Source organism: Eublepharis macularius, chromosome 12 (assembly GCF_028583425.1).
Source record: "Eublepharis macularius isolate TG4126 chromosome 12, MPM_Emac_v1.0, whole genome shotgun sequence".
In the NCBI taxonomy this organism is placed as follows: domain Eukaryota; kingdom Metazoa; phylum Chordata; class Lepidosauria; order Squamata; family Eublepharidae; genus Eublepharis; species Eublepharis macularius.
In genome coordinates this window covers 59,709,740-59,734,525 of record NC_072801.1, presented here as the reverse complement: position 1 = coordinate 59,734,525, position 24,786 = coordinate 59,709,740, and the positions used below count along the sequence as shown (strand labels likewise).

Genomic DNA, 24,786 nt, shown 5'->3' with positions numbered 1-24,786 from the left:
AACAGCTTTCCAACCCTTTGTCCCCTTTCCCTTACTTTTATTAGCTTCCTCTATCTAAAACAAATATATATTCTCCATTATTCTAAGCAGTACATCCTTAACTATTTTTAACATTATATGCCCAAACTGTAAGCCTTTGTTTCCATCTTAGATAAACAATTTATCCCAATTTTTCAATTTCAGGTATTTCTATATATCATAAACCATATAGATCATACATTCGTTTATATCAAACAATTTGACTTATTCTCTATATATATTACTCATTCTATCTTTTTATAATAGTTCTATATATCTCTCCTCACGTAGTCAATCAATTTGACCCATCTATATCTTCAGACATTCAGTTTGGTACAAAACTTGTCAGAAAAAAAAGAAAATATTGTTAGTTAATCGCTCCTTATATTTAGTCCTTATAATTAATTATTTTCTCTATGTTCTGTTTGTTAACCTATATATATCTATATATATGTCAATCTATTAATCTGACTGCTTATTAATTCACATTTATCTCTTCTCCCCCCGGTAAAGTCTCCCCCCTCTACTTCAATACTTCAGTAGTTCTCAAACTGCCACAGTTTTCCTCCCACCTCCCATTTCTTCTCCAGGTATTGTTTCAGCTTCTCCCAGTCTGTGTTGAACTGCCCTGAGTCCAGATCTCTCAGTTTTCTTGTCATCTTGTCCATTTCAGCCATATACAGCAATTTGTAAGTCCAATCTTCAATAGTTGGCACTTCTTGTACTTTCCATTTTTGCGCATACAAAAGTCTAGCTGCTGCTGTCATATAAAATATCAACGTCCTGTGTTGGGCTGGAATTCCCTCCATTCCCAAGTTCAGTAGCAGGAGTTCTGGGTTCTTATTAATTTGAAATTGTAAAATTTCACTCATTTCTCTTATTATTTCCCCCCAGTACTGCCTGGCTACCTCACACGACCACCACATATGATAGAGGGAGCCCTCATGCTTCTTACATTTCCAGCATTTATTAGAAGTATTCAAATTCCCTAGCGCAATCTTCTTTGGTGTCATGTACCAACGATAGATCATTTTGTAAATGTTCTCTTTGATATTAATACATGTCGTTGTCTTCATTGTAGTTTTCCACAAGTATTCCCATGCCTCCATTGTTATTTCTTTATTAAAGTTTATAGCCCATTTCACCATTTGTGTTTTAACTATCTCATCCTCGGTATACCACTTCAACAGTACTTGGTATACCTTGGATATTCTTTTCTTATCTTCTTTAAGAAGGGTCTGCTCTAGTTCCGAATTCTCTATTCGTATACCTCCCTTTACAGAGTCCGAATTATATAAGTCTCTGATCTGTCTATACTGGAACCAATCGTAGTTAGGTGATAGTTCCTCTTGTGTCTTTATTCTAAGTTTGGATGCTTCAGTTTTAGTTATTTCTTTATACGTTAAACATTGTTGTTCATTATCAACAGCTCTCGGGTCTATCACCTCATATGGAACCACCCACAAAGGGGTTCCTTCTTGTAGATAAATTCTGTACTTCTTCCAGATTATGTATAGACTTCTCCGAACAAAGTGATGCAGGAACATCGAGTTGACCTTTACTTTGTCATGCCATAAATATGCGTGCCATCCAAATATTTTTTTATATCCCTCTAGGGCTAATAGTTTCTTGTTCTTTAATGTCATCCATTCTTTCAACCAAACTAGGCAGATTGCATCATGATAAAGTCTCAGATTGGGCAGTTGCATTCCGCCTCTTTCCTTTGCATCTTGTAAAACTTTCACTTTCACTCGAGGCTTCTTGCCTGCCCAAACAAAATCTGATATTTTCCTCTGCCATTTTTCAAATTGTTTGGAGTCTCTGATGATTGGTATTGTCTGTAGCAAAAACATTACTCTTGGTAACACATTCATCTTAACTGCTGCAATCCTGCCCAACCATGACAAATTCAATCTATTCCATTTAATCAAGTCTCTCTCTATCTGAGTCCATAGTTTTTCATAATTGTTTTTGAATAGATCTATGTTCTTTGCAGTTAATTCGACTCCCAAATATTTCACTTTACTTGTTACTTCACAATCCGTTGTTTCCATTAACAATTGTTGTTTCTGCTTAGTCATATTTTTGCATAATATCTTTGACTTCTTTTTGTTAATGAAGAAACCTGCCAAGTCTCCAAACTCCTTGATCTTATCTATCACTCTTGGCATGTTCTCCAATGGGTCCTCTACAATTAACATTATGTCATCCGCAAATGCTCTGACCTTGTATGAATAGTCCTTTATTTTTATTCCACGAATTTCATCATCTTGACGTATTTGTATCATCAGAATCTCCAATACTAAAATGAACAACAATGGAGATAACGGGCAACCTTGTCTTGTTCCTTTACTTATCGTCAATTTCTTGGTCAATTCATCATTCACCACGATTGCTGCAGTCTGGTCTCTATAAATTTCCTTAATTGCTCTGATGAATCTTTCTCCCAATTGTAGCTTTTCCATAGTGGCAAACATAAAGTCCCAGTTTAAATTGTCAAACGCTTTTTCAGCGTCTACAAAGAAGAAACCAACCTCTTTGTCACAACGCTTGTCATAATATTCAATAGCATTGATCACTGTCCTTAAGTTGTCTCTTATTTGTCTGTCTGGCAAAAAGCCTGCTTGTTCCTCCTCTATGACTTCCGAGAGCCACCCCTTCAATCTCTCCGCCAATATCTTCGCAAAAATTTTATAGTCATTGTTGAGTAGCGATATAGGTCTATAATTTTTCACATTAGTCAGGTCTTGGCCCTCTTTTGGGATCAATGATATATTCGCTTCACTCCAAGTTTCTGGAATCCTTTGATCCCTTAAAACCCCATTCATCACCTCTTTTAGGAATGGTGCCAGTTCATTAGCCATTGTCTTATAGAATTTAGCCGTAAGTCCATCTGGCCCTGGCGCCTTTCCTAGATTTGCAGATTGTATTGCCTTACTTATTTCCTCGTCAGTTACTTCACTATTCAACTTATTTCTCCAAGCTTCCGAGATTTCTGGAAGTTTGGTTTTCTCCAAATATGACGCTATTGATTCTTTGTTTACTTCTTTTTTATTATACAGCTTAGCGTAAAATTTATAAAAGGCTCTACTAATGGTAGCCTGCTCCAAATACGTTTTGTTATCTTCGCAAATTTTATTTATTATCTTCTTTTCCCTTTTCTTCTTCAATTGCCATGCCAGGTACTTCCCAGGTTTATTAGCACCCTCAAACGCTTTTTGATTCAGTCTTTTGAGATTCCACTCCAATTCTTTATTGCTCATTGCCGTTAGCTGTTCTTGAAGTATTTTAATTTCCTGGTATACCTTCTTTTTCCCTGGTCTCTTTTTTAGCTGTATTTCTTTGGCTTTTATTTTCTCCTCAATCTCTTGTCTTTTCTCCTCTTTCTTCTTTCTTGCTCTACCATTTAAGTCCATTAGTATGCCCCTTACAACCGCCTTGTAAGCATCCCAAACTTTATTGGTTGGTACTTCTTTATTCACGTTGTATTGTATAAAAAACTTTGTCTCTCTTCTCAGTATTTCCATATTCTCTCTTTCCTGTAACAAGTCCTCATTTATTCTCCATGCTTTCCTTTTTCTCTTTTTTCCAAATTTCCACATAATTGGGTTGTGATCTGAGCCTACCATAGGCATTATTTCTACCTCCTTAGTCCATAATGCTAAGTCTTTTGAGGCCCAGATCATATCAATTCTTGATAGTGTAGAATGCCCTGCAGAATAAAAAGTAAACTGTCTGCTTTTAGGATATTCTCTCCTCCATACATCTTCAAGAGTCTCTTGTTGAATCAACTCAAAAAAAAGCTTTGGTAATAGTCCTCTTTTCTTTTGTGCCGTTGTAGTCTTTTTGTCTAGTTCCAAGTCTGTCACTCCATTGAAGTCTCCAGCAAGAATTATCTGGTCATATGCAAGATCGTCTAAATGCTTCCTTAAATCCTCAAAGAAGCTTTCTTTTGCACCGTTAGGTGCATAAAGTCCGACTACCAACACTCTCTTTAAATTCCAAATACATTCCACTGCTACAAATCTAGCTTCCACATCTCTCATAACAAATTTTGGCTGTAGCTCCTCTTTTATGTACAACACCACTCCTCTTTTTTTCTTGTTGGAGGCCGCTACATATTCTTTGCCCAGTTTTCCAGATTTTAAATATTTTACATCCTGCTTTCTGATATGGGTCTCTTGCAAACAAACAATGTCACATTTTTGTTTTAGTAGCCAGTGAAAAGTATTTTTCCTCTTATTCGGTGAGTTTAGTCCATTTACATTCCAAGATAATACTTTACACTCCATACTCATAATCTTGTTGGTAAGTCTTTTTCATTGTCCTTAATAAATCGCTCCATCTCTCGCTCAGATCTGATGCGTTTTTTGGCCCCTCCAAACTCAAAGGACACTCCTTCCGGTAACTCCCATCTGTACCTGATTTTCATGTCCTTCAAAATCTGAATTAGCACTTTATATTTTTTCCGGTCCAGTAACACTGATCTGGGCAGTTCCTTCATTATAATAATCGTCTTGCCATCAATCTCCAATGGATCTTGAAACTGTTTTGTCACAATCCTCTCTTTCATATTTCGTGTTGTAAACTGCACTATCACATCTCTTGGTAGTTTCCTCTGGGTTGCTATTCTCGAATTCACACGGTATGCCACATCTAGGATAGCCACAACTTCCTCCTCCTCCTTCCCCAGGTACTCAGCCAACACCTCAGTCATCTGTTCTTGCGCTGACTTTCCTTCCACTTCTGGCAAGCCACGAAAACGTAGCTGCTTCTCCATATGTTTAGTTTCTGCAACTGACATTCTCCCCTTCACCAATCTCATCTCTGTTTGTTGCGTGTCTGCTAAATTCTCCATCGCGTCTTCTACTGTTTTAACTCTCTGCTGCGTTCCTTGTAATTCACTTCGTATTGTTTCCATACCTTTTTTCACTTCTGACAGCTCCGATTTTACTGTCTGTGTAACCTCTTTAACCTCTTTTATCAGCTCCAATTTCGTGTCCTTAAGTTCTTTAATCATATCTAAAAGTTTTTTGTCCAGGTTTTTATCCAGGTTTTCTATTGCCGATTGCCACTCTTTTTTTGACATCGTGGGGCTTGCTTTAGCTCGCTCCCACGAATCCGCTCTCTTCCTTAACTCCGTGGCGTAAAATTTAACGTTTTTCTATTTTAAATGTCCCGGTCTTCTTATAGAAATTAAATTTTAAAGAGTCCAAAATGTCTGGCGTCTTTTCTCTATGGTTTCTCTATGATTTTGTAATCCAAGATGGCCTACTTCCTCTTCCGCTGAAGCCGCGACCCTTCCCCTTTCAAAAATGGCGATTCCCTACTTCCTGCCCTCCAGCAAGGGCCGCTTCTCTCCAGCCACTCTATTGTTATTACGCACTTCCTGTCTCCCGTCTTCCCACAGCAGATCTCGCGATGGTGTCTTTTTCTCACAGCTCCAAAGCCACAGGTATTCAAAACAATAGTCCCATTTCTTTAATAACTTCTTTAAACTTAGTCTCTTTTTAAATTCAATTCCTGCCGAGTCTTCCCCTCCTTTTCACTAGTCTGTTGCAGTTTAAAAATCTACTTTTTTTCCTCTCTGTTTTTATCAATCTGTCCCGTCTCAGAAGATAATGATCTTTACCTTCTCTTCACTTTTCTCGGGTTGTAATCGCTGTTTCGATTTTAAGTTCTCCTCTCAGCTTCTTCCCCCAATCGATGCTTGGGTATGTAGGTCTTATGCCAGCCGAATTGGCCCCAAAACTGCCGCAGAGATTATAGCCGACCCGTCGCAAGGTGGGACCTCAAGGATCAGGAGGGGACCCGTTGTGTAGAGCCCCCCCTCGTCCGAGATCTAGCTCACCCTAGGGTCTTGAGCGTTCTTTGCCTGCTCCCCGCCTGAGAGCAGTCGGCCGCGGGCTATTTTCACCCCGCCGGCCGGTTAAAACGGCAGTCCGGTCAGCTCCGCAAGTGGAGCTGCGTTAGACCTCCATGGATCCCAAACAGGAAGGAGGTGCAAAACATCTCTTGATAGAAGAGCATCTCAAAAGTGTAAGCCATAGTCCAAAAAACCAAACACTTCCTGATGACACTGTCTATGTAGCCATTCATTTATTTGCAGCATTCTTCTTTCCCTTTCTAAACCACGGCCTTTGTCAGGAAGAACTGATGAAAATATACCCTGTGCTCCCAGGTCCTTAACCTTTTTACCCAGAGCCAGATATTCTCTTTTAATCCGTTCTGGGCTGTGACAGGCAATATCATTTGTTCCCACATAGATCAGCAAGAAAGGATAATAATTTGTAGGCTTGATGAGTCTTCCTACCCTGGATGTGTGCACCTGGTAGAGAGCAACAAGACAACAAGTCCAGGCGGCACACTTTACCCTCTACCCCTCTCAGTAGGGTATCTCCAATTAGTAGCACACACCTGTCAGCTAACTTCTTTCAATCATGCTCCCAAAAACATGCTCCAGGGCTAAGTCCTGAAAATAGAAAGCAGCTGGAGTAACCTGTAAAGTCACCCCTCTCCTGCATTTATCCAAAACACTGTTGGGAGTACAAAGTAAACTTCATTATGGTGAAATAAAACACCACCTTGCAGAATCTTCAGTGAAACTATCCCTAATTTGTATTAAAGACAGGTAAACAAGTTTTCTCTGTGATGAGTACTAATTTTAAGTGCCTTTTATATACAGGAGAATATATGTTTTCCAACAGCATCCTAACCAGGTAGAACTATCCTAGAAAAGAACTAATAAATAAATAAAAAGAATTAAAGAGTCTTCTTTCCTTTATCCTGACAAACCCCCCCCCCCCCCACAAACCATGCCTAAAGGACAGGATCTTCCATCAGTGGTCATCAACAATGCCTCATAGGGTTGCCAGCCTCCAGGTAGTGGCTGGAGATCTCCCGGAATTACAACTAGTCTCCAGGCCACAGAGATCAGTTCACCTGGAGAAAATGGCTACTTTTGGGGGTGGACTCTATGGAATTATGTCATACCAAGGTCCTTTCCCTCCCCAAATCCCACTTTTTCCAGGTTTCTCCAGGTTTCAGCCCCCAGATCTCCAGGAATTTCCAGACTTGGAGCTGGCAACCCTAATGCCTCAACACTGGTGGGAGGAAAAGCTAAGCATGCACGCACACACACACACAAGCACACACATACACAGCAGATTATTCTGAGAGGTGAGAAAATGTCAGTGTCTAGCTAGCAAAAAGGAGGTGGACAAAACTGTTTTAGCCACATTTTTTTCAGCTGGTTTCATTTCTGTACACAATGACTTACAGTTTATTCATTTACTTTATTACTGCATGCCCCCCCCCCCCCGCAAGGTGGGACCCAAAGTAACTTATATCCTTTCCTTTTCTCCGTTTCATTTTCACAATAACAAGTCTGTGAGATAGGTTAGCCTGAAAGAGTTAGGCTGGAACAGCTGCCTGCTCCCCACCCATTTTCACCTTTTATGAGATAACCATCTCTTTTTTAAAAAAAGTTTTTTTTTAATTACTAACAGTACAAGGGAAAGGAGGGGGGCAGAGGGAAGGAAAGAAAAAAACACACATAACAACACTACAAATAATGCTTTCCCTTCATACTGCCATTGTTTAAAATTAAAACTTTGTAAAATACTGTTAGATTGGTAGACCTTGCAAAATTCAGATTATAATCAAAATTAAGTCTTCCTCCCCGCCCCCCCCCCCGGGCCTCAGACGCAGTTCTCTCTGAACAGCTGAAGTTGCCGCGCTCATTCCTTCCTCCCCTCCCCCTTCAGACTTGGAACCCTTCTCTTCTTGCTGCAAATCCTGCTGGAACGCTGAATGCTGACCCTCAAAGTCCCTTAGTTGATCTTCTGATGTTATCTTGTAAGCGTGATCTTTGTAATTAAACCAGATACCTTCCGGAAATAACCATTTGAACTTTATTTCACGTTTCCTCAAAAGAGCCACAAACCCTTTGTATTTAAATCTTCTTTTCTGAGCTAAAAATGGAACGTCCTTCAATATCTTAACCTTATTGCCCAAAAAGTCCAGATCCACATTGTATGTATTATATAGGATAGTGTCCCGAATCCTCTTAGATGAGAAATCAATGGTGATCTCGCGAGGCAGCTGACGCTTTAATGCATATTTTGAAGAAGCTCGACGGACTTCCAAAATGGCGCTTTTTAACTCTTCTTTAGTTGCCCTCGCGGGTGTCGCTAAAAGTTCCGAGACCAGATCCCGCAAATTCTCATTTTCCTCCTCTTTCATGTTCTGGAGACGCAAAATTGTCTGTGCTCGTTCCACTTGTAACCCGATCAGCTGGTTCTCCACCAGCTTTAATTCTTTGTTTGTTGCCCTAACGAGTAATGCATTTTCCTGAGCAGACTTCTCTGCCCCCCCCCCGCTGTTTCCTTAATGGTATTCACTTCGCTCTCAATTAAGCCGACCCTTTGATCCATTTCATTCAGCTTGTCAACAAAGGGCTTTATGGCTTCAGTCACTTCACCAAGTCCTCGAGAGATTCCCCTTTACCCTGCAGGGCAGCCGAAATTGACTTGCCCAAAGCGGGACTCTGCTTTTTCGTCGCCATTTTAGGGGGGGGGGAACCGCCAACCAAGTTCTGAAACTCAGTGAGGGGGAAGAAACCCGAGCCTTCTTAGCTTCAGATCCCACCAATCCTTCACGTACGCTTGTAATACAGAAGGGATTCGCTTACTTACAGGCATTCGCCTAGTTCTGCTCTTTGCCGTTTTCCATGGCCCGGCTGCACACGATGTGCTGCACAAGTCTGCCGGCCTCCATTGGAGCAAACGGGCAATTTACCCCCTGCATCGCATTCAGGGGGCTCTTCCCGCGGCGCCCCGGACCCTCACTTCCTCACTGGGAGTCCTAGGGGTTAACCCTCGCAGGTCAACCGCCCGGTCAGGCTGCTCAGACGTTTCCTCCCAGACCAGCGGAGAGGAGTGTCTGACATGGCCAGGAAAACAAAACCGAATCGAGATAGCCATCTCTTATTGGCTGTCTCCATCTATGGATTAGAAAATGCACAAGGAAACATCTGTGAAAAGCTTTCCAGTATGTCTAGTTTGAATATTCTTTTCTGTTGTTACAGCATCTCATTTTTAGTATAAATTAAATGAAACATTGATTCAAATGTAAATATTGATTTTGAAGACATTCACAGTTCCTCAGGAATGAAGTTTATTGTAATGCACTGTTCTCTGTGCTTGCAAACAGTACATTCTGTGTCCTGGAGGAATTTTTAAATTGCATGCCGCAAATGCAAAATAAAAGAGACAGCCATTAAGCCATTGTTTGGGAGGCAGAGCTGTCAACTTGCCCCAGGGAACATTTCACCCTATAACTGCACTTCCCAGCCATGTACTTTGTGCATGTGTGTCTTCAGACCTGCCACACACTCTCAAATCCACTTACACTTCTTCTGTTCATGAAACACTGGTCATTTTGCTGCTGTCTTTGTGGCCTCTACAAGACAGGTAATTATTGCCCTCTGTCAGGTCTGTTACCCACAGTCCCTCCATCTTTGAGGACTTTGCAGTCATCCTCTGTATGTGTGTGTAGTTTCTCACATAAGCCATCCAGCTCCTGGAAAGACAGTGCTCTTATCTCGGATGGCTCACCACAGCGGCCTTGGGACGGTTCCTTCCTATTCTCCCACTGACTATACCCAGTTGGTTGGGCACTGAGGGTGGGGGGCTTGCAGGGAGAGACTGGAACTTTGTAGCAAGCATTCCATATGTCATTCTCAGCAAGAGCCCTGTGTACAGCCAGACACTTTCTATTGCTTCTGTATAATCTATGGACATATATAAGCTATAGTTATGATTTCTCAATAAAAAACCTTGACTCAAGAGAGCTTGGATTTCTTGCTGCAAGAGGGGAAGTCAGCTTCCACGCATCCTGTTTTCCATAGACTGACACCCTCCCTAAACTGCTTTCTCCCCCTTTCCTCCCTGATTTTCTTATTTAGCCTTGTATGGGTGCTGTGTTGATTTCTCTGTTTGCCCTTTTATTTCTCTTCAAGAAAAAAAACCTTCCCTGTTGGATATCTGCCTAGCTTATCTGAGAGTTCTCTAAGGGAATAATCCCCATAAACATAGGCGAAGAATCCCAATTGCACCCTCTCACGTCTCCTTTAAAGCTAATTCCCCCAATTAATTAGGATATGCCTATTCGGGTAACAGATTAATGGTGAATCACATGGGCATCACTTTGCACATCTGAGTATCGTGAGTCACAACACGAGCCTTAAGAATGCAGACATGAGGAGACTTCCCCAGAGAAACTCGTGCAGGAATTGTGTGTGTGTCTGTGTGAAGATCTGTGTGCATGATGCTACAAGAGCAACTATAGGGGTGGTATCCTTTTCCCTGTTCACCTCTTAGGCTCATGTCATTCAGCCACACCTATTTGCCCACATGTCCATGCAAATGGTCATGAGGGTCTGTAGAACACAAGGGAGTGACACATGCTTCTTCCTGAACTTTTCCCCATCTTGAGTTTCTTGATTGGTTGGAAGTTGGGTAACAGTCTTCTAAGAGCCCCTTGGAATCAGCCACAAGCTTCCATCTTACCCTCGGTAGGAGGAGGGACCCTCCCATAGTGCAGCTTTAGTTCTCAAGGTTCATGCCCTTGGAAGAACAGCTCTTTGCATCTGCCATGATGAGATATTTGTTAGGGTTTGGCCATTTCCCTGGTGTGTGAAACAAAGTACTTCCGCCTTCCAAAAATTTGGCATTTTTGAACTAGGTTTGCTCAGTTTTATTCCTGACTCGCCTTGCCCTGCCGCTCAACATACCCCAGCAGAGCAATGGCTGTAATTCTTCCCATCCCTGAGCTGAAGTCCATGTTATAGGTCCAGAGTTAGAGGTTAACTAACTGTGGTGCACGGACCCATTAAAAGCTGTTCAGAAAAGAATGACCATGCAGTGAGAGTAGGAACTCCTTGACCAGGAGCAAATTTCCTACCCCACCTAAAACTCCCTGCGGAAAACTGCAAAAATTTTGAAGCAGATCCCTACCTTGGATAAATTAGAGAAGTGGGTGGTTATAAAAGAACAAAATCCATGGGAGTTGAACTCTTTCTGAAGCTTCAATCCCCTGCAGACACTCGGCAATGACTTCCAGGAGTAGTGTGAGAATAAACAGTTGTGAGGCTCTTAAGAAATAAGGCTGCGCAGCTTGGGGTTTTGGGGTTCCCTGAATGAATGTGTACGCCCATGCAAATCTAGATCTAAAAGATCAGTCACTAGACAAGCTACGGGGGGAATTTCAGTCTGCTTGTAGACAAAGGGACTTTTGCATCCACTGCCCAGGACACCAGGCAGAAGTTAGAGGAAGCCTTAGCCCGTGCTCACCCTTCTGAGCAAAGAATTACAGTGACAGAGCAGCAACTCACCCAAGCTCAACATGCAGCCCAATATCTAGCTGCCAAAGCTAAAACTCAGCACACTGCCGTCAATCACTAGGTGAGCCATAAAGACATTTACTCCTTAAAGCAGCAGTTAGGCCTACAAAGAGCCTTAATAGGGTCAAAATAATAAAGAGTCCAGTAGCACTTTTAAGACTAACCAACTTTACTGTAGCATAAGCTTTCGAGAACCACAGTTCTCTTCATCAGATGCACTGTGGTGATAACTGCGAGCTGCCTGCCATGCCACCTGCTGAGTCACCAGGGTGCTCGCCTTGCTGGGCACTGAGCTGGCTGTGGCAGCACTGGCAGCTGTGGTGAAGGAGCAGGGAGGTGGGCTGAGAACACTCCCAGGGGTGGGGGGCTGTGGATGTGCTGCCCCCTCAAAATTTTGCACCTGGGGCAGCTGCTCCCCTGACCCCCCCCCACACTACACCACTGGAAAGACGGACTATAAGTGACATAAATAATAATAAAACAATAACAATTTTCACAGCATTCTTGACAGATTTTTCCAAGACTTCCCTTTGACTGTTACATACCCATCTCCACTCCTGTCATATCATCAAAAAAAGTTCTAATTACAGTGAACTTGTTTTTAAATTCAGTTTTTGGGCCCCCTTTGAGAAATTTAAGCTAGCTAAGGACATCAGCTGCTAAGTCTACAAAGGTGGGGATACAGGCAAGAGGTTATGAGAGCCATTTTAAAGGACAGATAACCATTTTTTGGAATCTCGGACTTTCTGTAGTATTTCTGGGGAAATTTTTCAAATTGCCTAAGTTCTTCCCTGAAAATTCAAACAGTACATATTTTGATGGTGGCATTTGAAAAACTTGGATGACTTTTGCAGCCTCGGTTCAACAGTTGAATTGCTTGGCAGTATTCCAGGATGGCTCTTTGGGGATCAAGATAATCCACACAATAGTATTGCCCTTTACTATGATTGGATGTGAAAGTTGGTTAATGAAGAAAGCTGACAGGAAGAAAATGGATTCATTTGAAATGTGGTGCTGGAGGAGAGTTTTGCAGATACCACGGACAGCCAAAAAGACGAAGAAGTGGGTTCTAGATCAAATCAAGCTTCATTTCTCCCTAGAAGCTAAAATAACAGAATTGAAGCTATTGTATCTAGTCACATCATGAGAAGACTAGACACTCTGAACAAATCAACAGCACTAGGAAAAAGTTGAAGGTGGTTATAAAGGTTGAAGACCCTAAATATGATGGCTTGACTCAAGAAAAGAAGCCACATCCTCCAGTTTGCAAGATTTAAGCAAGTCTGTTAATGACAGGATGTTTGGGATGTCTTTCATTCATATGGCCGCCATAAGTTGGAAATGCCTCGATGGCACATGACACACACAAACATCCCAGGATGAAGAAATACATACCAACTTCACTACCGCTTTGGGGAGAAGTCCCACTTTTGAAGGACATGCAAAATTGCTGTTCTTTTGTCAGCAAGCAAGCACAATCCACAGATAAACAATCTAAAAGAAGGAGAAGTGAACTAATTCAGACAGAGAGCTTGGAGGTGAGGGAAAGGAAGCTGAGAGGGCACAAGACCCAGCTCAACTAGGGAGGGTAAGTCCAGGTAAAAACTCATGTTCCTGCATCAAAACCAAACAGCAAAAGCATATTTATGGCACTTTGTTTCTTTGAACCACATATATACTGAATGATGGGAGTTGGGATAAGAACATGCACAGTTGTTGGTCAAAGGAATTCTAAAGAAAACATCAACAAGAAGCATTTAATAAAGTACAATTTCATGGACACGTCTTTTGGAGCATGTGTCTGACAAACTGAAGCCTAATTACAGAAGGGACATTCCATGACTGAGCTCCTGCTTACAGTATCAGAGTCTGGGCCAGGTGAAGCCGAATCCAAAATGGGGCTGCCCTCTTTCTTTCTGGACCTTCCTAGTTCAACACTAATCTCTACACTGCACTGACTCACGAATCTCTCATTTTTTATTCCGTTTTGCTACAGCTTCATGATGCTACATCTTTTTGGAGCACTTTTTCTTGTAAGGATTTTGAGTAAATGATAGCTAGACACTTAGCTCTTATCCCAACCCCATTTTACAGCTCTATTACTTCCTAGAGGAATCTTGAGAGCTCCTACTCGCCCATGGGCCAGGCTGAGGATCCACCTCACTCTTCATCCCAAAGCCAACTTCCGCTCCACCAGTGACCAAGAGGTTGAAACCAGTACAGAAAGTTCCATCAGCAGCAAGGTACAGGACGCCCAAGGCTACCTCTTCTGGGGTCCCAAAACGTCCCATAAGCTATAAATGTGCAAAAGAAAAGAAAGGTAGAATTCTATACTCATCTCATGTAAGAATAGATCATGAGCCAAATCTAGGCAAGGCGGGTTTTATTAGCAGTAGAATTCAGCTGTCCTTGGTGCTGAATTCTGGCTTTCAATTTTGTCTGCCAGTGAATTCACAGCTCTACTTCTTATTACCATTTTAGATAGGGTAGAACTTGGGGGGGTTTGCTATAAAGTCACAGCTGAGTTATGGTGATTTTGTAGGGTTATCAAAGAAAGTGATGTTCAGAGAGGTATTGCTTTGCTGGCCTCTGGATAGCAACTCTAGCTTTCCTTGGTGGTCTCCCATTCCAGTACAAACCAGCTTAGCTTCTGAGATTGACCTAGTCTGGGGCATCCGGGTTGGGGCATGAAAGAGCTAGGGTTGCCACTTCTGGTTTGACTGATCAGGAGACAGTGACTGGGAGGGAGCTCAGTAGGGGTGCTTCTTCCATAGGACTAACAGAAGACCAAGAGGATCCACCCTCTGTATCCAGCCTCTCTAGGCCTTCTGTTTCTCCTAACATGCAGAGCTGCAATATTCTCCTGGGCACTGATATCGGTAGTTGTCATTCTGGGAGAACTTCAGGCCCTGCCCTAAGAATGGCGGCACCACCATTCCTGCTTTTCTGCAGTGCACTTGCCTGATAAGCTTGGCCTTCCTGGATTTTTGCTTCTGGATCCGGTGACTGATTGGCATACCTTTCCCACAAAGATGTCCAGATATTACTTGGTGTGATGCTAGAATTCAAAATAGTTCAGAATTTTTAAAAAAGGGGCAGGGGCATAATGAAATATCAAGTAACATATTCCCAAATGAATGAGTTTGGAAGTAATGTCTTTTATATTTCTTGAAAAACATTAACTTCAATCTTACAGTCCAGCACACTATTTGAATTGATTCATCCTACATTCTTCTGCATGATTATTCATTTCTACATCCCAAGTAAAGAGCCCCATGGTGCAGAGTGATAAGCTGCAGTACTGCAGCCCAAGCTCTACTCACAACCTGAGTTCGATCCTGGCGGAAGCCAGGTTCAAATAGCCAGCTCTAGGTTGAGTCAGCCTTCCATCCTTCCGAGGTTGGTAAAATGAGGACCCAGTTTCCTGGGGGTAAAGTGTAGATGACTGGGGAAGGCAATGGCAAACCACCCCATAACAAAAAGTCTACCAAGAAAACGTAGTGATGTGACATCCCCCCATGGGTCAGTAATGAATCAGTGCTTGCACTGGAGACTACCTTTACCTACATCCCAGGAAAATACGGAATGGGTCGCAGCCTCTGCAATCTCAGCTTATGCAGAATTAACAAAGCATTTGTTCATGGCACAAGAAAAAGCATTAGCAATAATTTAGACCAAGGTACAGATAGTTGGTTACCCAAGCTGTGGGCCTGCAAGGAATCACTCTAAGGCTGTTATCTGCTTCACCAAATCACCTCCTCCAGGATTCTGTAAGATCTTCAGCAGTTGATTTCTCCCCACACCCCTTTTCCTCCTTTAAGTGACTCTAAGCTGGTTTTTTTTTAAAAATTCTAGGCTCCCTGGAAAAGGTGTGCTGTCATTATAGCTGGAATTTCACCCCCACCTCCCTTTTCTTATTTTTCTTTTAGTTGATTTACAATGCTGTGTTTTTCTGCACACTTGGAAGCGGTTCTCTTAGTAGGTAGATACCTTCCACCTTTTCTACCTTTTGGTTCACTAATTTTTGTGATTTGGTGATACCACACAGACTGATATGAATACTCATCTTTAAAGACGCTACCTGAGCACATCTTTAAGAAAAACCAGGGCATTTCACTGGGTTTGAAAACAACTGGATTCATTTCTTCAGTTGTAATTCTAGAAGTTATCATATTTCCTGCCAAATCTATTCCTTGTTTTTCTCTTCTCATAAACAACAATATTTGAAAGGGAAAAGAAATGTGGGGCCTCTCTACAAGTTATATGTTCTCCAAAAAATATGATCCCAGCTCAATTGTCTGGATATTACACTCTGAGAATATAAATTCCTTTTTACCATTCCTTATCTTCTTCTATTATCATTTTTTTGTTTCCGCAAAAAATCTGGATCTTAAGCTTCTAGCATGGGGATATAGTGGACATGCCTTACTTTCCTGATATTCCTCAGCAAATCACAATGTGCAGTGAAGGGATTCTGTATGAATAATAAATTTTACCTGTTGACTCGCACTCCGTATTTGCTCTCGTCTATGGCCAGGGCTTTGGTCAATGCGATAACAGCACCCTGCAAGATAAAGGCACAAGTAGGGTTGCTATTCCAGGAGCAGCTGGAAAAGGGGGCTGATCCTGGTTAGCTTCAGCGTCCTGTCCTTTTAAACTCAGACCCCCCCAAAGGCATCCTTACTTACAATTTAAGCCAGTAAACAGCACATGGTTCAAACCAAGCGGGTACATCTTTATTGGTCCAGATTTATTCATAGACAAGCGGTAAATTCATAATGGCTTCCTATCCTTGCTTGAGGGCGAGAAGAAGTTGCAGGCAAAGAAGAGAAGGGGGACAATAAAACCAACACTTAAGCTATCCAGGATCAGCCCCCTTTTCCAGCTGCTCCTGGAATAGTAAATTCAACTGATTGGAAATGGCTTGGTCTTCTATGCTTTTGATGACAGTCTGATGTCAATATAGAAGCTTCTTTTGACAATGTTTCCAATCCAAGCAGTTCCTAAGCTTCTATTAGGACAGGACACTTTTCTCAAGGCCTGTTGGCAACTCTAGTGAGGACATGATCCAGGGTGTACTGCCAGACCTTCACATCCGTCATCATTGACTTTCAGCACCTGTCATCACCTCCCCAAAAAGCTCTGTTCCAGCTGGGTAAGTTAAATGGGGGGGGGTGCCAAACTTCAGGGCCAAACTTTCATAATATGGAGATAATTAATATCACCTTGTAAATAACATTCTTATTAAGCCTCTGTTTAAAGAAGGACACCATTTTCTTTCTTTTTTCCGTATTTATTTATTGTTTTATTGTAACAAACAAAAATTAACATATATAAAAAGGGAAAGGAGGGAAACGAAGAGGAAGACATACCAATTAATACTCTTTTTACTAGCTTGTCAGACCCGTTACTTAATCGATAATTCTTTCATATTCCTCTTATCTTCACTAAATATATAAATTCAGCCTTAATGCGAATATATCCCCATTACTTCTCCATGTTTCAGCATATTTATTGCCTACTGTAAAGTTCTAATTTTCAAATTTTCCAATAATCTTTATTTCCTACTATAAAATTCTAATTTTCAAATCCACAGATCACTATCTCTGACTTCTCTTTCACATACAGAAAGTCAATGAAAGGTTTCCAGATCTTCACAAATATGGCTGTTGTTCTGTCTCTTAACAACTCCATTAATTTTGCCATTTCTGCAATCTCCAACTTCTTAACTAACCAATCATCTACTGTTGGAAGCTTGTCCGATTTCCAATATTGTGCGTAGACTATTCTTGCCGCTGTTGTCATATATCTGATTAGAATTCCAAACTCACTTTCTAGTGAAATATCCACTAAACTCATTAGGCGCGTCTCTAGCTTTAGTTGTAAATTAATGTTTAGTACTTTTGTATTATTAAATGTATTTGTTTCCCATACTTTTTTAGCAACAGGCAGGTCCACCACATATGATAGAAGGTACCCTCATTTTTTGTCATCTCCAGCATTTAGCTGATACCCCTTTAAATATTTTAGCTATTTTTCTGAGGTTATGTACCACCTGTACATCATTTTATAAAAGTTCTCTTTCAAATTATAACACACTGTAAATTTTAGACCATGATTCCACATTTTCTCCCATTGTTCCATATGAATGTCATATCCAAAATTTTTAGTCCATTTAACCATACAATCCTTCACGTGTTCTTCTTCCAATTCTATATTTAACACACATTTCTGAATAGGTTGGCAACCCTACTTGGGGATCATTAGTAAGGGTGTAATATGTAGGATGTTTTTGCTTTTGAGTTTTAATTGAGCTTTTTTCAGCATGTTAATGAAAAGAAGGCAAATTTACATTCCATAAAACTTTTATTGTTTACAGACCAGGTTTAGGCTCATGTGTATGAGAATCACCAACTGATCTGAAAAAAGCCAACAAGTCTGACTCTGGGGCCTTTTATACCAACTTAATTTGCAAAGCCCGTGATAGTATCTATCTCCATGCTATGAAAATATTCATCTGACAATCAAGCTGCTCTTAATGGCATAAGAGCCGTAATGTTCAAAAACATCGGTAACTGATTCTGTCCTTGGGTCAGGCTTACCTTGCTTGCATTATATGACAGAAGATTCTTCCCTCCGATAACACCGTAAAGACTGGAAACGTTGATGATGTTTCCTCTTGTTTTCCGTAAATAGGGCAGAGAGTACTGTACACAAAATATAAGGAGAAAAAGTATGCCTGATCTCAAAAGACAAACTGACAAAGATGCCCAATATTAGAGTCAGACCATTAATCCACCTACTTTAGAACTGCTGATGGGCTGGTGGAAATTCATGCAACTGGAGAAGGCAAGGGTGAATGCTTAAGGTACAAAGCAGGTCCTCAAGTTGCAGAGCCATGACCTTTCCCCTGTCGCTCTAATTAGCACACCAGAGGACTGACATACATAGATGAAGTGGTAAAGCATTGCACCTCTAAAACATATACCGCTCCAGGGTTTCTACTATTTGACTTTCAGTTATGGAGGAAGCCAGCTGCCCCCAAGGAAGAAGAAAAGTGCTTATACATTAGAATCACTCACCTTTGATGTTAACAAACAGCTCACAACATTGAGTTCCATGATGTTGCAGAAGTCTTGGGCAGTCACATCATCTATTGTTTCAGTTTCAACTGTTTGCAAGAGGATAAAGTGCATATGAAAAGGGAAATGAGTTTCACAGAAGCAAGATCCACAAAGAGCAAGAGAACAGAGCTCCAGCCCTTTAATATGCTCAAGGTTTTCATGTTTGTTTGTTTGTTTGTTTGTTTGGTAAGTAATACTTATTTGTATTTTAAAATAAGATAGTATTTTCTTTAGAAAGGGTTAGTGCGGGAGACATGTTGCCTCAGCAAAGAGCTTTCCAAGAGCTTCATATAAATACTGTGTATACACTGGATCAGAGAAGAGTAACAAAAGCTTTATTTATTCTATTAAAAATGCCTTGAGTTGAGCAAGAGTGTGCAGCGTTCTAGAAGAAATGCCTAAAAATATCATTCTGCAGACAGACTAGGTAAAACCCCTTGAGAAAGAAGATCCTCACTCCCCTACTGCCCAGTCTAGCTGGAACTTTCTGCCCTGTGCAAGATATTTTTTTCTTCCTCTTTTCACAATAGACATTCAAGAACTGTTCATTGACCCCTTTTTTAAACAAGTCAAATGCTGGCTTTGGAACAATCAAGGGAAACACTCATGCCCAGATATGTCCACCCCCAATTCTTCACTGACCCAAACAGTTTGAAAATCACTTACAATCTCCAGCATTGTTCACCAGGCAGTCCAGGCATCCATAACATTCTATAGTTACCAAAATCAACCTCTGCAGGAACAGAAGATAAAGAGAAATCAGACAAGGAGAACAACAGAACTGATGGTCCTTTCATTCAAGTGCAAGAAACAATTAGAACTAACTTTGGCCAAACCTGTTGGAAGCACTGGGAGAAAGCCTGTGAGACAGAGAAGGATGGGTAGCAAATGAGAAAAGAGGAGAGGATCGACCAATAGTGTTACCACATCCTCTGGAGCCCAAACCAGGAGATGGGTGGAGGTCATGCTAAGCCCTACCCATTGTCAGGCTCCAGAAACCTCTTGCACCAGTCAAGGGAAGAATAATGTATGACAGTGAGGACTAGAGGTTCCAAGTTGATGGAGAAATCAAGTGGGACCTCATGCAAACACTTTAGCAGAGAAGAAATACGTAAATCAGCAGATGACAGAGAATGTATGAAAGAGCAGCATAAATCATGAGGAAAGGCCCAGAAGAACACTGTCATGACCCATTCAGACAACTGAGAATTAGAATAAGGAGAATGGTTTGGGGGTGCAGACATAAAAGAACATTTCTGTGTCTTTCAACCCCCAAAGAAGCACTACTATTTACTCAGTTTTAGCCAGGGCCAGATCTAGGGGGGCAGGGGGATAACCTACCCCCAGTGCTGCCAAAGAGGGGGTGCGGGGCACGGCTGCCAGCCAGGAGCACACACCACGGAACTGGCAGCAGCAGTGTGGGTGGCTGAGTGGAGAGCTGGGAGGCTGCCCATGCCATGCACCTGCCCTGCTGATGGGACAGCAGGCTTGCCACGCACACTGCCAGCAGTGCAGGGCGCCCCCCAACAGCATTTTGCCCGCACTACCACTGGAAGACAGGGAGTGTGTGGCAAGCTGTCCACCCCATCAGTGGGGCAGGTGCATGGTGCGGGTGGCCTCCCAGCCCTCCGCTCACCCACATGCACTGCCGCCACCAGCTCTGTGGTGTGACATGCGCCTGTTGTGCTGATGAGGTGGCCAGCTTGCTGCACGCTCCCTGCCCTCCAGAAGTAGCATGGGCAGCACGCTTTCGGGTGGGGGGCCTGCATGATGACATCATGGAAGTGATGTCATCACACAGTGCTGGGAGCTTGCGGGGAGGAGGGGGACCACCGGCCTTGGGTTGACATGGGCATTGGCAACCCTAGATCCAGCCCTGATTTTAGCCTACCTGAATGTCTGACTCATTGCGGACATCACAGACTTGGTAGAATGCCTCGCCTGGGCACCCAGAATCCTGCAGCTCCCTCTGAATTGCTTGTCCCCTTTCCGCTACAAAGGAATAGAACAGAACAGTTGCCAGCGGAAGAAATCTTCATTTCCTTTCTTTATTTGCATAGCTTTTATCTCTGGATCTGTTCTTCCAATTGTGCCCAGTCTCCAAATACACACAAGCATATTTTTTAAATGTGTTCTTCCTCCACTCCTCCTGCCCACTTGGTTGGTTTCAACATTTGGAGAAAGGCAGGCTAGCAGTGCTTTGAAATTAAACAAATAAAGTCTGTTTGGAAGGGGGAAGCTCCATGGGGAAGCAGGTTATGTCTCTGTCTGGTTGCCTACTGATGAGTATACAGATGATAGAAAAGGTCCGACAATCCTAATTTCCATAATGTGATTATTTCTTTTGATGTATTTGTAACACTCTCCTCGATGAATGGAACTTAACATTTCTTACCAGTATTCTTTCTCTGGCAGTGCTTGAAGCAGAAGATGGGAGGTACCACTTTGGCCCCAATCTTATCATTCCTGCATCCCCTCCTCTTTGTATCTAATATACTCAACATCATCTTTTCTTTATATTTGGTAGCCTAATATATATGGGAAGTAGAAGAGAGTAAGGGCTGAATACAGAGATGATCTCACTCCAGTGCCCAAATATCTCTACTAGCTGCCTGTCTGTTCCTGGCAACAATCAATACAGAAGGCCATAAATGGCTTGGAGCTAGGATCCTTGAAGGGCCGCCTCCTCCCGTATTGTCCAGCCTACCCAGTTAAGATTCTCTCCTGAAGCCTTGTTGTCAGTGACTGCAGGGAGGATGTGGGTGGCCAACACACCTGTGGAATGCCTTTCACCTTGAGCCTCACCAGGCCAAAAGATTTCTTTTTACCTGGACTTTTAAACAAGGTAGTTCTTCTTTGGAAATTATTATAGTCAGCTTCTAACCTGGATAAATAAATCATTTGAAAGCAAGTAGCTCTTGTTTTACGTTTTTGTAATGATCTTGCAGGGTTTTTAATTTTTTTATTTATTTTATGGGACTTCCTTATTTTATTTAGATTTCCTTTTTTAAAACTGCCTCAAGGAGGTTTACCATAGTGGTGGAATTTTTAAGCAAATAAGGAGAACCTGTCTTGGGGGGTGAGGAAAGCAGCTCTTGACTCACCTCCACATGCTCGTGAACAGAAGACCACCTTGGCGCCTTGGCGGACTGAAGGGCAAGGGGAGAAAGAAGGGGAAGACAAAAGTCAAAAGCTTGCCACATACACAGAAGTACATCACTAGATTTATTTGTTTGTCTACAAGACTAACTTTAAATGGTGCCTTGGCACCTTGACAAACTGTAAGACAAGGGGAGAAAGGAGGGAAGGACAAAACTCAGAGGCTTCTCACACGCGCACGCACACACACAGAGAGATGTATATCACTAGATTTCTTTGTTTACAAAAGTCACTTCCTGCTATCCCCACCATTTAAGTGTTCAAAGAAACCCACAAACACTGCTGGTGGAAGAGGTGTTTTCTATCTGAGGAGGGGCAACTTTACACCGACAGATCTTCTCACCACAAACAAACCAGAGTGTCTCCAATAAAGAGGAGAGAAGGCCCTCCCCAAAGTCCTGTTTCCTGTATGGGGGAGAGCATCTCACTTCCTCACTGTTCTATCTAAACTTTCTATCTGTCAGCTGATTTCTTTCAATAATGCAACTAAGAACATGCTCCAGGGCTCAGCCTTAAGATCTGAAACAGTTTGAGTAACTTCTAATGTTACCCCTCCCCTGCATTTATCCTAAACAATGTTGGGAGTACAAAGTAAACTTCATTATTGTGAAATAAAACACCACCTTGCAGAATCATTAGTGCAAATGTATTAAAGATGGGTAAACAAGTTTTGTTGCTGCCGAGTATTCATTTGTTTAAAAAAAAGTGCACATACAGAGCTCTAATTTTTAAAATGCCTTTTATATACAGTAGAATAAAAATTCTCGAAATGCTTCCTTCCCAGGTAGAACTTTCATCCTAGAAAAAAGAAACCAAGAGTCTACTTTACCCTGACAACCACACAAAACCCATCCCTGAGGGAATAGATCTTTCATCAGTACTCATCAACTATGCCTCGACAGTGGTGGGAGGAAAAAATAAGCATGCGTGCACACACAGGCCGTTTCCACACACGTTGAATAATGCACTTTCAATGCACTTTAGTTATCCATTAGAAGTGCATTTTGTGTTTCACACACGAAAACCCAGTTCCAAATGATTACTAAAGAGCATTGAAAGTGGATTATCCAACGTGTGTGGAAGCAGCCACAATTACAATGGATCATTCTGGAAATTTAAGAAAATATCTATGGCCATTTCCACACACGTTGAATAATGAACTTTCAATGCACTTTAGCAATCCTTTGGAAGTGGATTTTTTGTTCCACACATGGAAAAGCAGTTACAAATGTTCATGAAAGCGTATTGAAAGTGGATTATCCAACGTGTGTGGAAGCAGCCTATGTCTGGATAATGAAAAGGAGGTGGCTAGAACTGTTCTAGCCCATGTTTCTTCAGCTGGTTTGATTTCTGTGGACAATGACTTCCAGTTTATTCATTTACTTCATTAATGCCTAGGCTTTTCCCAAAGGTGGGGCCCAAAGGGACTTACATCCTTCTCCTTTTCTCCATTTCCTCTTCAAAATAACAACTCTGTGAGGTAAGTGAGGCTGAAAGAGTATGACTGCCCCAAGATCACCCAGCAAACATCCATAGAAGAGAGGGAATTGTAATATGGCTCTCCTGGAACCTAGTCAAATGCTATAACCACATCTCACTGCCCCTCAATTGAATTTACGAACTGTTCATTGCAATGTCTTGTGTTTCAGATGATGGGAAGAGATGGGAAAATCCTGTCTTCCATGATACATTTGTGATGGCCTATTCCTACATCCAAACCATCACTTAATGTTCCAGTCAACAAGGAGAGCTTATGGATCTCAGACTTAGCCCACTCCTTTGAAGATGTTTTTTCCGTGGATCCCAGACTTAGCCCTGTTAGATAACTCTAGGTGAGAACAGTTCCACTTTTCTTGCACTTTACACCATAAACTATGTACTCCCAGTTATTATTCAGTGATGAGAGATACGTTTCTAGAGAAACTGTTAATGGCAGTACAGATGATGACATTTTTTGCACAGAATTATAGATCTGAAAGATGTATATCCTGCTATTCTCCCAGTCAATGGGTCTCGAAGCTTCAATGAGTCCCACAAAATATATCCCAGCATATTAGGCTCTGGGACACCCAGACTCAAATCCCCACTCTGCCACGGAAGCTTGTTAGGTGACCTTGTGCCTGTCACACCCTCTCAAGCTTAACCTACTTCACAGGGTTGGTGTTGTATGAGTAAAATGGAAAAGAGGAGAATGTTGTAAACCATGTTAGGTGCCAGTTTGGGAGAAAAAGTGTGGTATAAGTGAAATGAATAAAAAAAATAAGAAAAGAGCCCTGTTAATTCATTTTAAAAAGCCACCCATATTAGCATCCTCTTTCCTTCACAGGCCCAACAAATATCCTCAGGAACCCTCAAAGAGGGCATAAGGGCCCAAAGTAAATTTTATCTTTTACATAAACTATGTCAAAGGCTACCAAATAGTCTCTCATCAACAAGGCCTTATGCCACAAAGTACCAAATGAGTCCTTTTTGTGCACACAGGACAGACATCAGTGCCTCTGAAAATATAAAGAGCACATTTCTCTCCTTCCCATTTTCTCTACACCCATAATGGATATCTAGGGAACTAGCTTTCCTCGTCTTGACCCCAACACCTGTTGACAGTAATTGCCCACTCCTCCACCAAATCCAGTTCTTTCCATGCTCACCAAATTCTCTCACAATGGCCAGGCCGATGCCTCTGGTGCCACCAGTCACTATTGCCACCTTGGCCGGGTAACGGAGATAAGTTGTCATGCTCGTCGTTTGCCTGTTTCTCTTAATGACTAAAAGCCATGTGAACTTTTGATTAAGAACTGGGAACAGCACAACATGTGGTTTCCCACAGTGAGCACACCCATGGGCTCAGAGCATGCCGGGAAATGTAGTCATTCATCTCTCCAGAGATCTATTAGAATTATGATAGCCTTTGCCTGGAAAAGCTGCCTACTCCCCACCCCTTTTCACCTTTTGTGAGATAATCTTTTATTTGCTGTCTCCGTCTATGCATTAGAAAACACACAAGGATATATCTGTGAAAAGCTTTCCAGTCTGTCTAGTTTGCATATGCACTTCTCTTTACCTCTCCAGATGCTGCCATTC

At 41.9% G+C, this 24,786-nt stretch overlaps 1 protein-coding gene across 1 annotated transcript in view; it reads right to left on the bottom strand.

The window, feature by feature from the left end:
- Positions 1–24,441, bottom strand: part of LOC129339513 (uncharacterized) — a 79,692-nt gene extending 55,251 nt beyond the window's left edge. The window contains exons 1-9 of the mRNA XM_054994093.1: positions 24,354–24,441; positions 21,651–21,695; positions 20,438–20,538; positions 19,213–19,279; positions 18,505–18,593; positions 18,025–18,129; positions 15,919–15,986; positions 14,384–14,480; positions 13,526–13,716 (exon numbers count right to left, since the gene is read on the bottom strand). Coding sequence (XP_054850068.1) covers positions 13,526–13,716; positions 14,384–14,480; positions 15,919–15,986; positions 18,025–18,129; positions 18,505–18,593; positions 19,213–19,279; positions 20,438–20,538; positions 21,651–21,695; positions 24,354–24,441 — 851 coding nt within the window. The remainder of the gene's footprint in view (positions 1–13,525; positions 13,717–14,383; positions 14,481–15,918; positions 15,987–18,024; positions 18,130–18,504; positions 18,594–19,212; positions 19,280–20,437; positions 20,539–21,650; positions 21,696–24,353) is intronic.
- Between the last annotated feature and the right edge of the window lie 345 nt (positions 24,442–24,786).